Genomic DNA, 16,645 nt, shown 5'->3' with positions numbered 1-16,645 from the left:
TTTATGATAAAAGAAAAGGGGGAAAAAGTCCTGTTTCTACCAACAGTCTTTACACACACACACACACACACACACACACACACACACACACACACACCCAGTAAAGAAGGAACATCTCTTTGTGGATATTTGGGTGGCTCTTAAAAGAGCCGTTGTGTTCACGTGGTTCAGTGTTGAACATTTATCCGCCGAAGCCGTACAGAGTGTGCCCCTGGCGTTTAAGGGCATATACCACATCCATGGCGGTGACGGTCTTTCTTTTGGCATGCTCGGTGTAGGTGACGGCGTCATGGATGATGTTCTCCAAGAAGACTTTCAGCACACCGCGAGTCTCTTTGTAGATCAGGCCGGAAATACGCTTAACACTGCCACGGTGAGCCAGACGGCGAATAGCCGGCTTGGTGATTCCCTGGATGTTATCGCGAAGGACCTTACGATGACGCTTTGCGCCCCCTTTGCCGAGTTCCTTACCACCTTTACCTCTAACAGACATGATAATGCTCTCTCGAAGTGAAGCCACTCAATAAAATACACCACACAGAGGCCAAATATTTATCCTCCATCTCCTGGACCCAGTTGAGAAAAGGCGAGGAGGAAAAGGCGTGTGTTCTATTGCTCACACAATAGAACACATTCATAAACAAAGAGAAAACCACAGCTGTTAACTTACTAGTGTATTTTTCTGCTGCAACCTCGCTGTACACACAAGGATCATCATTATAATTATTATTATTGTTATAAGTCTTAGTAATAGTAGTAGAATTTAACACAAGGTATGCAAAGTAAGAATTTCAATAAAAATATACAGATAAACACCCAGCAATGTATGGAGGTTAGTAAAAGCACTCTGTGGTTGTACAACATTAACCTTCACTGTTTAGATGTAAAACATCCATTTGAGCACGTCTGTGGCTTGAGGCCTGTATTCTATACTCCTAGGTCCACTACTAGGAGGCCCGGTGTTTCGTGTTCGTCTGGGTACATTATAAACCGAGCCCATGTTTAAAACTGAGAGTAGATTACAAGCAACACAGAAAGGAATGCAAAGACAACATTCAGGAGTCATTTTATCAGCTGTAAAACACAAAATATTACAGAATCTATAAGGTTTATATTCTAAGTGAGCTACATTTTCTCCAACACTAATCTCATTCTAAAACTCAGTGTCATTCACCAAGAAAGCTCATTGAAGTCAACATTCAAATATCAATCACTGTTCTACTTGAAATATTTAGTCGACACAGTCTAGACACAGGCCTCAATGTAAATGAGATTTTGGTGGCCATCATTTGAACAGCTATGTTAGATTACATGTATATAAGTAGACTCTGTTTGTTATAGATAAACAAGACAACAGCTGAACAACAGAGTCTGATACACTGTACACTATTGTACTGAAAGCAGAGCAATGAAGTGTGATTGTGATAGTTGTGTGTGACTGCCAGAATCTGGAAATCAACATGTAAACTGGTTATTAATCTCTGAGACATGCCGTATTCAAACAAAGGGTTAACCAAGATTCAGAACTAAAGACAGAACCAAACAATACTTAAACAATAAAAGAAAGAAAAATATCACAAACAGTACAGTATGTATAGACATAACTGAAACATGTTTATATATTATATACACACACACACACACAGTTAGGTCCATATATACTTAAACACAGGCACAATTTTCATACTTTTGGCTATGTCTGCCACCAGAATAAAATGAAAATAAAATGAAAAAAAAAAACGATGCATTTGAAGAGCAGACGTTCAGCTTTAATTCAAGGGGTTTAACAAAAATATCAAGTAAAAGGTTCAGGAACTGCAACCATTTTTATGCACAGTCCCCCCATTTTCAGGGGCTCAAATGTAATTGGACATCACCAGAGGCTGGGTTTCCTCCTTTCTGATGCTTTGCCAGGCCTTAACTGCAGCTGTCTTCAGTTGATGTTTGTTCGTGGGACTTTCTGCCTTTAGTTTTGCCTTCAGCAAATGCACTTTCAATCAATTTGAGATCAGGTGGTTGATTCGGCCATTGCAGAATATTCCATTTCTTTTCCTTAAAAACTCCTGGGTTGCTTTTGCAGTGTGGTTTGGATCATTGTCCATCTGTACTGTGAAATACCGTCCAATCAACTTTGCTGCAATTGGCTTAATTTGGGCAGACAGTATATTCTATACACTTCAGAATTCATCCGGCTGCTTCTGTCTTCTGTCACATCATCAATAAACACCAGTGACCCAGTGCCACTGGAAGCCATGCATGCCCATGCCATTACACTGCCTCCACTATGTCTTACGGATGATGTTGTAAGCATTGGATCATGAGCTGTTCCAAGCCTTCTCCATACTTTTCTCTTCCTGTCATTCTGGTAAAGGTTGATCTTAGTTTCATCCGTCCAAAGAATGCTTTTCCAGAACTGGTCGGGCCTTTTTAGATGTTTTTTTGACAAAGTCCAATCTGGCCTTTCTATTCTTGAGGCTTATGAATGGTTTGCGATCATCTACTTCTGTTGTCTTCTGTGGACGGCCAGGCCTTTTTATGTTGCTGAGCTCACCATTGCATTCTTTTTTCCTCAGAATGTACCAAACTGTTGATCTGGCCACTCCTAATGTTCCTGCTTTATCTCTGATGGATTTGTGTTGTTTTTGAAGCCTAACGATAACCTGTTTGACTTGCATGGAGAGCGCCTTTGAACACCTGAGGTAGGTTCACAGCAACAGATTCCAAGTGCAAATACCACACTTAGAATCAGCTCCAGACCTTTTACCTGCTTAATTGATGAAGAAATAATGAAGGAAAAGCCTACAACTGTCTATGAAACAGCTTCTGATTCAACTGTCCAATTACTTTTGGTCACTTGAAAAAGGGGGCTGGCTACTGTCAAGAGCTGTAATTCCTAATCCCTTCCTACAAATTGGATTTAAATACCCTCAAATTAAAGCTGAGAGACTTTCTGCCCACTATACCTATACAACTATAGCTTGGATGTGTTTTGGTAAATACCTAAAAAAAAAAACTAAAATTGTGCCTGTGCCCAAATATATATGGACCTAACTGTATATGAAAATTGTAATCTAGTTTGAAAGATTATCAGTCAAGAACTAAATGTATTGTTGCAATTTTGAAATTTGGCCAACAACTTATAAGATCAAATAGTATTCATAACAGTAAGTTTTAATTGTCATTTATTGCTTTTATATTAGTTTTCTTGTTGTTGTTGATCGTAGTAATATAGCAATATTCTAAAATTATTAGAAAATTATTATTACTATAAATTATTACTATTATTATTATTAGTAATAGTAGTATTTTTTTTTTACACTACTATTACTACTAATAATAATAGTAACCTGCAACAATTTGTGATTTGCACTCTCTTTCTGTTTAAACACAAACACAACACATAGACTATTATACTAGTATATATTATGTAATTACCAATTAGATAACAATAATTCAGCCTGCTGCTTCTTTACTCAGCTCCAGTTGGACTCTGCTTCATTAAATATTCAGATATACTAAGAGGAGATGACGACTACACGTGATTGTTGAGGACAACAACCTCATAATCACTACAACATTATCAGACTGTATATTTATAATCACACCCTCCAGTGTCACCCACATGAGGATGAGGTTCCCCCTTAAGTCTGGTTCCTCTCAAGGTTTCTCCCTAATGGTGTTTTTCCTCACCACAGACACCTCAGGCTTGTTCATGATTGATAAATACAAACGCATTTAAATAGAAGTCTAATATTAACCTTGAGTTTTTGTTTTATATTAATCTCTATATAACTTTTTTTTAAAGCTGCTTTGAGACGACGTCCATTGCGAAAAGCGCTATACAAATAAATGTGCATTTATTTATTTTCAATTACTCTTCTTATCCCTCAACACAATATTCCTAACACAAACACTCTGTACTCTCTGTCTGTAAATCATTTCTCTAAAGCAGATTCACATTTACATGTGTGTTAATCACACAAACATTATATTACACTTCATATTTGGAAGCATGATTACACACACACACACACACACACACACACACACACAGGCCATCGTTAGGCTTCAAAAACAAAACAAATCCATCATAAAAGGCCTGGCTGTCCACGGAAAACAACAGTAGTAGATGATCGCAAACCATTAATAAGCCTCAAGAATAGAAAGGCCAGATAAGACTTTGTAAAAGCAACACACTGCAAAAGCAACCCAGGAGTTTTTTAAGGAAAAGGAATGGAATATTCTGCAATGGCCGAGTCAATCACCTGATCTCAACTCGATTGAAAGTGCATTTGCTGAAGGCAAAACTAAAGGCAGAGAGTCCCACGAACAAACATCAACTGAAGACAGCTGTCAAAGCCATTGCACACCTTTTGAGACTAAGTAGGAAGGATAAAACAAATTCACCTGCAACTGTGAGTGAACAAGAGGAGACAAAACATTTGAGCCTAAAGGGAGTGCAAAAGCAAGTCCATCAGAAGGAGATAGATATTTTGAACCTAGGAAAACAACTTCCATGCCATAATAAATTACACCACCTTGATGCTTTCATAGACACGGACAATATGGTCAGGGTGGGAGGGAGAATAAGTCATTCATCATGCACTCACTCATTCAAACATCCTTTGATTATTCCCAGAGAACATCACATGTTAGACATGTCTACAGATGCATTCATCAATGCCCTACGATGCTTTATTGCTATTTGAGGCACAGTGAGGCAAATTCGATGTGACCAGCGTACCAATTTCATAGATGCTAAACATGAACTGAATTCTGCATTACAGGAGCTTGACCCTGAAAGACTTAGTGTTTTTCTTGCTGACAAGCAATGTGACTTTATTTTGAATGCTCCCCTTTCCAGTCATGCTGGTGGCGTATGGAAGCGGCAAATCAAAACTGTACGCAATGTTCTAAGTTCAACCGTATCACTTTCATCAGGCAGACTTAGTGATGCTTCACTGCACACTTTGTTTTATGAGGCTATGGCAGTAGTCAACAGTTGCCCCCTAACTGTGGATATCCTGAACGATCCTAAGAGTCTAGAACCGCTCACAACTAACCCACAAAGACTATTTCATACATCTGTGGTGCAGCACTTTAATACACAATGGACAAACTCCTTCCTACGGGAGCTGGTGTACGGTATTTGAAAAAATATGAATTCCACAATTCTGTGATATCATACAGTACAAATGCACTTTAATGTCACACAATTAATTCATTCATTAATGATACATTGTGAGTTAGTGTGACTGTGTACTAAATTGCAGCTGTGAGAACTCTTAGCTGTGAGAAAAAAGATTCAGTTGTGATAATTATAAAATAAAGAAGTACTTGGAATATTTTCTCGTAGCTGAAACAAGCTTCCACAGTTATAACTTATACATTTCATACCATGTTAAAAAAAAAAAAAAACCCTAATGTTGGTCAATGTAATATCAAGCTCTCTATATTACTACACCAAGTCATAAGTTTGGCAAGTCATAAGGCTGTATTTGGTCCAGTAAGATTAAAAAACATCCAGATCTGCAATGTTGTGAGAAAACCTGCCATGTACAAACCTACAACTCATCATGAGAGAATGTTCAGAATTTACCTGCTAGAAATGACAGTTTTCTCACACACCAGTGAACGTTTACACATCTCTAAAGTGGAAATTAATTTGCTCCTGCACTAATATCCTCTAAGCCTGTTAGCTTTATCCTCTCCTTAAAAAGCACAATCTGAAGTATAAATGTTGAGGTTTTCAGATGACCGACTGCCAAAATCCTGTTCATTTCTTCACACAGAAAATAGAACATTTCCTCTGTTGCTGAACACAGAAGTATTAAAAAATAAAGGCCCCAGAATTCTTTTATGTAATCCATCACTCCTCATAGTCTCTGTTCTTCGTATAGAGTCATGCAGGTATTTAATATTCAATGTGACCTAGAATAGAAACCTGAATAAAAATCACACGGTCAGGCCGAACGAGAGCCCGTAAGCCATCTCCACAGGAACCTCCGGCACCGAGTCGTGGTAACATACACAGAACTCCTGAGGAACGCGTTCTAGCATCATCCGCCTGCAACACAGACCAGTGACACACAGGTTGTAAGTTCCGATTGAAAACCTACTCTGCAGCCAGATGCACCGGCTAAACATAAATAACATCGTATATATGGGTGTAAAATTGATGCTACACCAATAAAACTAGCATACAGTATAATTTGTGTTGCACCACAGACACACAAGGTAAAATATTGTACCAGAAAAGAGGAAATGAACTACAGATCTTAAGATTCCTTCATATGTGCCATTGTCCGGTCATTTTAGCAGTCTGTAAACTAAAACTTTCAATCGACTGCTGATGTTTTTCTTGCGTTTTCTGCACTGAAAACAATTTGCTTATTCATTTCTATTAGATTCATCAGTACTAACAATAGTCCAGCAACACATGACTAGAATTTCAGGTTATGCCTTAAAAGGAAAATAATTTCAGGTGATAATGAACACATCCACATGTTTAGAAACACACAGACACACACACACCAACCAATGCAAACCTAAACACTGAAACACACACTTACCGGCAGGCTTTGCTGGAAGATTTGGCGGATGGACAGGCAGCAGTGGTAGAAGTTGCGGATGAGTTGAGGGTGGTGTATGGGTGTCTCCATCAGAACATAGTGAAAGAGTGTATTCTCCAAACCTGCACACACACACACACACACACACACACGCAGATACAGTAGAGACACAGAGAGAGACAGAGAAAGAGAGAGAGAGAGAGTCAATTTCTCAATGCACTACCTCTAGCACAAAATGCCTACGCACACCACATAGCTTTAATAATCCTACACACAAAAATGATTTCTTTGTTTATTTCCTAAAACCGGTGCACACTTTTTTGTTACTTTTTTTTAAAAAGGAAGATTTTATTTCGTATTATTTAGAAGGATGAATTTAAATAAGACATGGTCTTTTTCACACAGACTCACTTCAGAGTATATATATAAATATATATATATATATATATATATATATATATATATATATATATATATATATATATATATATATATATATATATATATATATACATATACACACACACACACTCTCATACCCACATACATGTATACACACATACATGCACGCACACACACACAGGTAACGTTTAAATAATTGCACATCTGGAGTGCTGAAAGCAAAATAAAAGCCAACATGCGCTTAGAATAGAATGCCTTTATTTATTTTGAAATAGTTCAATTTCCCTTCGCTATTTCATCAAATACAAAAAGGCACGAAATTATTGAACTTGGTTGAGTTCATTAAATTTAGTTTAATACCCGTGGAGCAAAAGCCAACTTTCAGGGCATACAAAGGGTTCAATAACAACTAAAAGTGTAATGAATTCATTCTGGTGTCACTATCAAGAGCAATAATGATATGTGACACAACAACAAAATCCTTTCTGAGATAGCAAAAAAGATGCAGAAGAGTTAAAGCTGCTCCTCAGCAGGACAGCTGAAGAGAACAGACACGGAACAAAACCAGAGTCAGACACAGAGGCACTGATCAGTTATAAACTGATCATAAAGGAACTGAAAAAGCTACTGAAAATCACACACACACACTACGAGAATGAAATATCTGACTTTGTGTTTTCAACGTATTTGATGTATTTACCAATCCATAAGGAATCCATGAAGAATGCACACATTTCATAATTTATATAATGTAAATAAGTAAGTAAGTAGCTAATCAAAGAAAATTATAGATATATAATATAACGATTAAAATAAATATGCTTAAAACAAAGAACTCATTATTTAATATTTTGCATGTAGGATAAGAAATAAAAAAAAAATTTGAAATTTCATACAAAAATGTAATAAATAGTCAAATAGTTGATAAGCATGTATTTTTCTTAGTTATTGTTTGTAGTCTCAGAGCCAGCGCATGGCGGGTACAGTAAGTAGTCTAGGAAGAGGCTCCCAGAGATGTTGGAGGGGGAGGAGCCAGGGCTGTCACTCAAACAAGAGGGTCGGATTATACTCTGGAAGAACAGGCAGAAGAAATGATCCAGACAAGGAGCATTCTCCAAGTTGCTGAAGGCCCTACAGAGAAACAGGGAAACATTTGATTTCTCTAGATTTTTCCAGTACTGTAGTGGTGTTGGAGGTGGAGGTGCAGCAGGTAGCTTTTGAGCCTCCCTGGATTGCACAGTGCCCTGTGATGGCTTGGTATCCCATCCCTGGTGTATTCTCACCTCCTGTGCAGCATTTCAAATTTTACAATTTTGTGAATGTTAAATTTGCCACACCGTATAAACCGAGCTTTAGCAGTTTAACGTTGTCATTATAGTTACATTTAACAATGTTTTCCACTACAAGCTTTTCCCAGATTTATTTAACTTTATGGACTTTATATGTCCAGTTTTCTGCTAAATTACTCCCATTGCCACACCGAAGCAGCAAAAACCACACAAATACACTAAACCACACAATTACAACTACACAAACTCTCTCATTCTCTCTGCCCTTTGTCCCACCTATCTGTGCACAGAAAGTGAAAAACAAGAATAAAATATAACTACAAACAGGAAATGAAAATGAAACAAATAGGTTATTGTTTGTGTAACATGCACGCAAACAGCACTGACCTGTGCAGGGAGCCGTACATGACCCTGAGAGTTCGCACCAAACCCTTTATAACAGTCTGCAGATGCAGCAATGGCACCCTGTAGGACGATACACATCACTGAGAAACACCACACTGACACCAATGTTTTGCGACTAGAGTAGTGACAACTGTCCAAGGTGTCAGGGTGTGTTCAGGGTGAATATTCGTCTCTACGGTGTGTCTTAATCCACATCAGCATGACAGACTTCTTTAAACTTGTTAATTATATTTGATTCACCTTCTATCTGCAGTGCAAAAGTATTTGAACCAAACCTCAGACTCTAAACAAATGTTTTAGCTGATAGACTTAATTTCAATTAAACAGGACGACTAAAAAATTCAAACATTCCTTTAAAGTATTTAATTCTAAATCATATCATAACTCAATAACATAGTCATCGTTTCAGGCACAACTTTAAACCTTTATGTATGAGAATTAACTTAACTGTCAGCAGGCAGACCGATCACCAGCAGATTCTCTCCTTCCTTCCAATAACCCAAGTGGACCAATTGGTTTTTGAGCACCAGGGAGGAACCACACACACACACACACACACAATAACCTGCTTCAACATTAGACAAGTAGTAATCATTTAATGTTGTGTGACCCGCCATGTTGATACGATGTTAAATACAGAGCTTAGAGTTAGAGGGGGTTTATGAGCGAAGAGCTTCATTCAAATGTAACGTGTTTATTTATGAATAATAACTAAAACACAAGGTTTTTGTATTTCTGAGTTCAGAGTATTTGCAAGGTCTGGTATATAGTTTGCATGTGACATGTGTGCCTTTGACAAAAGAAGACTGTACCGAAACCATTCACATGGCTGAATCGGGGAGCAAAGTTGCAAACCGTGATCCATATCTGTGAGAGTGACTCCGTGTGTGTTAGCAAAGAAATGGATTTTTTTGTAAATAAAGTGACATTTTAATAAAAAGCGTTAATTTTCCCTATTTATTCAGAATTTTTGAAAACATTGTTTATGTGATGATTATAAAGAAAAAACCTGACCCTCACCAGACCCACGATGTTGTGTGTGTTTATAATCAGTGTGTGTTGTAATGTTGAGAAAGTGAACATTAAAAAAAAAAAACATTTTTTAAAAATTGCATCCACAACATGAACATTTTTTAACATGGACCTTCTTTTTTTTGATTTAAATTAGTAATAAAACAATAATAATGTTGATATTTATAAAAAATGTTTTAAATAAAACAGTTTCCTAAAAAAAAAACAATAATATAGTAAGATCTTCCTGTCTCTGATTAGTTTACTCTTTATTTACAATTTTTAAATTTAACCCAAAAGAAAACACCCTGTTAAAGTCTTTTATTTGTTTTATAAGATGGAGACACTGAAGAATCTCTCTGAGAGTCACAATAAGTCAGCAGCAGTTATATACAGTCATTTTTCACCTCCTTTTGTACAACTAAAATAAAGAGAGCTACATGGAAAATAAAATCTAAAACACTTCAAATAAAACTGAAGGTACAAACGAGGTCTTGCCTGCTTTCACTTCCTTAGACGCCTCCTTAGATTCTTCAGCTCTGTGCATGCCGACAGGGGATAAGAAAAAAAGAAAGAAAACAAGTCCATAAATCAGATGTTCCTTTTGAAAACTATATACTGTATACACCTTTATGACTGAAAAGCATTAATGCTGCAAAACTGATCAAGTAAAACAGTGCAAATGAAGACGACGATTTCGAAGGTGATGCAGAAGCAGGTCAGCCATTTGACGGCTTCCTCTTTGCTCCGCATCACCACGATGCGTTGGTCGCGGCGCCCAGCAGCATATTCAGGAGGAAAATCCACCTGGTTTTCGGTGCCAACCACATGGTTGCCGCCGACAACCACCGCCTAAGCTGATGAAAAAATAAAATTTATAAAAATATATCTAAATTACCTAGAAATGTCTATACTTCTGCATAAACAAAGACGGACTTTCTGGATTATCTGCCAGGCGCCACAACTGCTCTTCATTACACAGCAACTCTTTACGAATCCGTGACTGATGGTCTCAGCAGGTAGTCGTCCCAGTGTTTCATCGATGACCACTCTCTCCAACTGAACACCCCTCAGAGTGAGGGTCACTAAAACGGCTGAGCTCAACAGCATCTACACACATACACACACCCATGCAATATATGTGTATACAGTATACAACTTATACGTATGTGTGTACACGCACACAAAATAACCTTGAACGAAAGAGGAACCTTAATACTGGAGTATAAATAGCAGTTATCTCACACACTAAACCTAAATATTTTAACTGTGATTATTAAAATGTTTTAAATCATTTGTAAATGAATAAGTCTGTAATTAATAATGTGTCAGATGGACTAGAGGTTTAACAGGAGAAAAGACTTTTTTCTTTCACTGATATTCAGTTACATTTAAAAAAAATCAAGAATAGAAAAAAAACACACCAGTTGAGATTCAGCTCTAATTAATGACTGTTAGACATGTTTGTGTTTTGCAATTTAGCGAACATTCTCTGTAAATAATTTATCAGAGAAAAAACTATTTACAAATATCATTCAGCCGTTAAAAAAAAGAACATTCAAATTTGTGTGTGTCTGTGTGTGTGTGAGAGAGAGAGAGAGTGTGTGTGTGTGTGAGAATGTGTTTGATGTGTAAATACCATGGAAATTCAAATAATTAAGTTTATAGATATTTATTATTATTATTATTATTATTTATTTATTATTTCTTTTTGCAAAAAAAAACCCCATTGGACAGAGCAGATGTCTGAAATTTTAATATTTATCTCGTCCTCATGAGAAAACACATCATGTTAACATGACACATCCACTTTCTTTTAAACGAGTTACACAAGTATTTGTGTTAAATCAGTCAACACACAAATTCCACACATGGCCAGTTCCATCTCTAACACTGATGGAGAATTGGCATTACGTTACGTCAGTACAGTCAGTTGCTAGCTGGTTGCTAACAAAAGACAGTGTTTTTTCCCCACGTCACGACTTGAACACATGGGGGTGAATCGATCAATTAACAAATAAGACATCGTTATGAGTTCACACAACAATAGGCTAGGACTCGATCCCGTGGTGCATGCTGGGATATGCACCTGGCAACAATACTTTGTTCTCCATTTTGTACAAACACAGGGACTGGACTGTAACACCTGAGAAAGAGAAAGAGAAGAATTACAGCAACAATTGCATTGTGTAGTGTTTAGTGTAGAATGAGAGAGACAGAGAGAGAGAGTGACAGAGAGAGAGAGAGAGAGAGAGAGAGAGAGAGAGAGAGAGATTTTTTTTATTTTTAACTCAGCTTTATTAAATAAACAATAAATTACAATACAATGTTAAAAACTAGCAGCACTTTTTCTTAAATAAAGTTTTTTAGTGTAAAAGTGTGTTAAAAATGAGCTCATCATCATCAATAAAACAGATAGCATTTGTATAACACCATTTCAACATAAAAGTGCTCAAATCATTCATTGCTTTAAAAAAATAAAAATCTATTTTGACTCTAGCTTTCATTAGAGCCCTAAAAACAGAAATGGGACTGATCAATCCTTTCTTTTCGATTTCATTTTTCCGGCTCATGTAAATGGCCATTTTTGCTTCTCCGACAATAAAATTAATCAGTTCCCATTTCTGCTTTTCTCTTTTTTTATACCCAGCTCCAAAAATAAAACCTACCTGGGACCATGTTTCACTAAAAGAGATAAAAAGTGTTTTCAGCAGCTCAAACAGAGGGTTAAGTCTTTTGCATTGTAAAAAACAGTTTCTGTTTCTGTGCAGAAGGGACAAGTCTTTAAAACATCTGGATTTAACTTGGAGATTAAAACATTGACCCCCACAGCTCCATGTAAAATTCTCCACTGTAAGTCACCTGCTCTCTTTCTGAGTGGCAATTTATAAAAAACTCTCTATACCGGCTTATTACACAATTTTTTAACATGAACCTTCTTTTATTGATTTAAATTAATAATAAAACAATAATAATGTTGATAATTTAAAAAAAACTTTTTTTTAAAATAAAACAATTTCCTTAAAAAAAACAAAACATTTTTCCCCTCCTTTTCATCCCCACATGGTTCTGCTGCTTTCCTGCTCTCGCCGCCATCATGCTTCTGACGTCACACAAAGTTACGGGACAAAAAAGACGATGCTCTTCTAATAATATCTTCCTGTCTCTGATTAGTTTACTCTTTATTTACAATTTGGGTTTATTTTGTGAATTTAACCCAAAAGAAAACACCCTGTTAAAGTCCATTTATTTCATGTTTTCGCCGCTCCTGCTCACGAAACCGCCTTGTCAACGCCTCATACACCTGCTTCTCCTCAAGTGATTCATTAAGTATTTCACTCCACCACCACTCCGCCACTTCTTTATACTTCTTTGCCATGTTGTGAAATTAAAGATACAGCGGCTGCTCTATTTATAGACTGACATTGTAATTATGCATAAGGCTAAACATGCTTATTGGCTAAGATACTTGTGACGGAAGAACCAATCAGAAACACGGCGTAAAATTACAGCGTCAGTCCATCATTCTATTCTTCGCCACATAATTATTAAATAATAATTAAGCGGTACAGAATCCACTAAAGTCATCATGAAGTCATCATTTTGTTTATGATGTCTATAAGAAAAGGAAACAGCTCTTTATCACGCGCTAACTGCTAATCTGAGCTAAAACAGAAGAGCTAACAGTGTAAAGGTGAAACCTGAGGTAGCAGTTACCATCAGGAGGAGTCAAGTCAAGTCACTTTTATTGCCACATCACCACAGCACATGTCCTTGGTGAGTGAAATTCTTAGGAGCAAACTCCAGAAATTGCAGAACAGTTATACAAATATACAGATAAAGATATAGATAATGAGTTGACATGTGAAAATGTGCAATTTGCTCATACATATAGTTAGTGCAATATGTGTGTACAATATGTACAATTAACAAACAATGAAATCCACAGGTGAAATGTGCAGTTTGCTCATACATATAGCCGGTACAATGTGTACACAATATGTACAATTAATAAAAAGATAATGGAATCAGCAAATGAACATGTGCAATATGCTCATACGTGTCAGTACACACAGTGTACTATTGGGCATCCTTACAGTAGCACTACACATTATATGCAGTATGTACTTATATATGTATATGTGTAAATATATTATATATAAAATACTATAAGGTGCAAAACAGATTGTACAGGTACAGATTGTATATGTAAATATATAATATACAAAATACTATAAGGTGCAAAACACATTGTACAGGTACAGAAGTGACATGGATGTGCATCGGATAGTATCTAGTGGTAACAGATGGATTATGGCATTACATGCAGTGTGTATGTATAGTCCAGTGTGTCTAGTGCAGTGTGAATGTATAGTCCAGTGTGGATAGTCCGAAGTTAAGGTGCAGTGTGGCATACCATATTGTGAAAATATGCTGTAGGGTGTATTAGTTGTGACTGTTAATTAGTCTGATAGCCTGAGGGAAAAAGTTATCCCTCAGTCGACTGGTGCGGGATCGGATGCCAGTGGAGTGGCAGTTATGTACACATTCAGTGTTACACTTTATATACAGATGAACATGTCAAATCAGATATTAATAATAACTAGACCGTACATTTCCTATACTATATAAACCAACTATAATTACACACTCGCTCACACACACACACACACACACACACACACACACACACACACACACACACAGAGGCAGACACCCCCCCCACACACCCACCACACACAGACCCTCCCCACACACAACCACACCACACCAGTCACATGACCACTATCTACACCTACAGTATGTAGCCCATTATTAACACCACACACACACCACCACCACGACCCAGCACCCACACACACACGACCACCATCTACACCTACAGCAGCTCTCTGATGTTCCTGTATTTACAGGTGTTTTAAAATCAGAGGCCATCTCTGATTGGTTGTCTGCCCACCGTGGTTGTTTCATAACCCTGTAACAGATTTACAAGTTGCGAAAATATTGAGTAATCCGGGGATGAATATGCCAACTGAGACGGTAGTTCAACAGTACAGTACACGAGAGTATTATGATGCACTACAGGTATTTACTGACGGTTCTAAGGATCCAGAATCTGAAAGGACTGCAGCAGCAGTATATATATCCCTGCTCTTGAGACAAAAATTGCAAAAAGACTTTCAGATCAAGTGTCAGTTTTTGCCTCCAAACTTTTAGCTATCATACTACAGTGGATAGAAGTCCAACCAGAAAGAACGGTGATTTGTAGCGACTCAACGGCAGCAGAAATCTTTCAGGGTCTGTTTAGAACTAGGCAGCTGAAGGTGGAGGTAAACTTTCTTTGGGTATCTGCTCATGTTGGTGTAGATGGAAATGAAACAGTGGACCTGCTAGCGAAGAAAGCTTTGAATCATTCTCAGATAGACAATAAGGTAGCTTTGAGTAGAGCTGAATTCAAGGCAGTGATTTCATCAGAAGTATGTAAAAGATGGCAGGAAGTATGGAATAGTGGGACTCACCCTCAGCTGGTTTTAGTGATGGGGAAGAATCTCCGATTGAAGCGGTCAGTAATCAGCACGGCCTGGAGCGGCTGTTCCTCCTCATTCTGCTCCCCAGCGCCGCTGGGAGATCATCTCTCTGAGTCACAATAAGTCAGCAGCAGTTATATACAGTGTTGTTTTTCACCTGAAATGTTCTGTAACACTACAACATTCAGAACAAATAGATTAGTCATCAAGTAATAATCTGCAGTAAAGTTATAAATGTGTAAATAAGAGAAAAATTATAAAAATCTTGAGTCATTATTTTTAACGCCAGCAAAACTTTTGCAGCTAAAGAAAAAAATAACAATAATTGTAAATAATATAATAAAATAATGTCACTGGTGAATGTTCACTGGTGAACATCTAGCAGATGTTTCTCACCCTCTCTTTGGTCAGTTTGAGCCTTTGAAATCTGGCAGGCGATATAGGGGTTCCTTTAGCACATAAAAACGTGTTTAAGAGGTCTTTTATCCCAAATGCTATTACATTTCTTAATTCCTCAAGCGATTGATAAAACAAGTGTAAAAATCTGAGATACTGTGATAATTTGATGTTCTAATGGATATTGGTCTTTGTTTTTATGTGTTATTTTCCAGTTAATTTTGCTTCTCTTATTTTTAAGTGATAGTGAGCCAAAGGAAAAAAAAAAAATTCTACCTTGGTGGACAATAAAAGACATACAACAGGACACAACAGTTGGTCTGCTAACAACTCAGGATGTTTATTAAAGTGCAGATTGTAAAAAAGAAAAGAAAAAGGCACAGGAGTTTCAGCTGGATCAGAACCCAGAGGAGAACTGGTTCTCCAGTGCAGTAACACCACAGCTCGGCTCAGTCCCGGTTACTTCACTCCGGATCAAACCTTCAGCCCTTACAGATCCCTTTAATAAAACACTGCTCAACTCCATGTTCTCATAAACAGTTCTAAATAATTACCAGAACCTTCTCTAAACCTTTTTTAATCTGTGTGTTTTTATAATCAGTGTGTGTTGTAATGTGTGTGTGTGTTGTAATGTGTGTGTTTATAATCAGTGTGTGTTGTAATGTGTGTGTGTGTTATGTGTGTGTGTGTTGTAATGTGTGTGTTTATAATCAGTGTGTGTTGTAGTGTGTGTGTGTGTTGTAATGTGTGTGTGTGTGTTGTAATGTGTGTGTGTGTGTGTTTATAATCAGTGTGTTTTATGTTGAGTAAAAGTGAACATTAAAAAAACAAAAATTACATTTTAAAAAAAAATTGCATCAACATGAACATTTTTTAAAACATGAACTTTTGATTTAAATTTGATTTAAATTGTATTAAAAATAATTCTGAGATATATACATTTTAAAAACAATTCCCTTTAAAAATAAATAAATACCCCCCCGGAACTAAAATGAAAAGACCAATGTGTGAAACAAAATCTAAAACAGTTCAAAGCGAAGAG

General features: G+C 37.0%; 1 protein-coding gene across 1 annotated transcript; it reads right to left on the bottom strand.

Annotated features, from left to right (window-relative positions):
- Positions 1–181: 181 nt before the first annotated feature.
- LOC132851982 (histone H4-like) lies at positions 182–502 on the bottom strand. The gene has a single exon (XM_060878972.1). It carries the CDS (start codon positions 491–493, stop codon positions 182–184), a length of 312 nt encoding a protein of 103 aa, XP_060734955.1. The 5' UTR covers positions 494–502.
- Positions 503–16,645: the final 16,143 nt, after the last annotated feature.

This window comes from Tachysurus vachellii, chromosome 10 (assembly GCF_030014155.1).
Source record: "Tachysurus vachellii isolate PV-2020 chromosome 10, HZAU_Pvac_v1, whole genome shotgun sequence".
Classification (NCBI taxonomy): Eukaryota; Metazoa; Chordata; class Actinopteri; order Siluriformes; family Bagridae; genus Tachysurus; species Tachysurus vachellii.
This window is presented reverse-complemented; position numbering and strand designations above follow the sequence as displayed.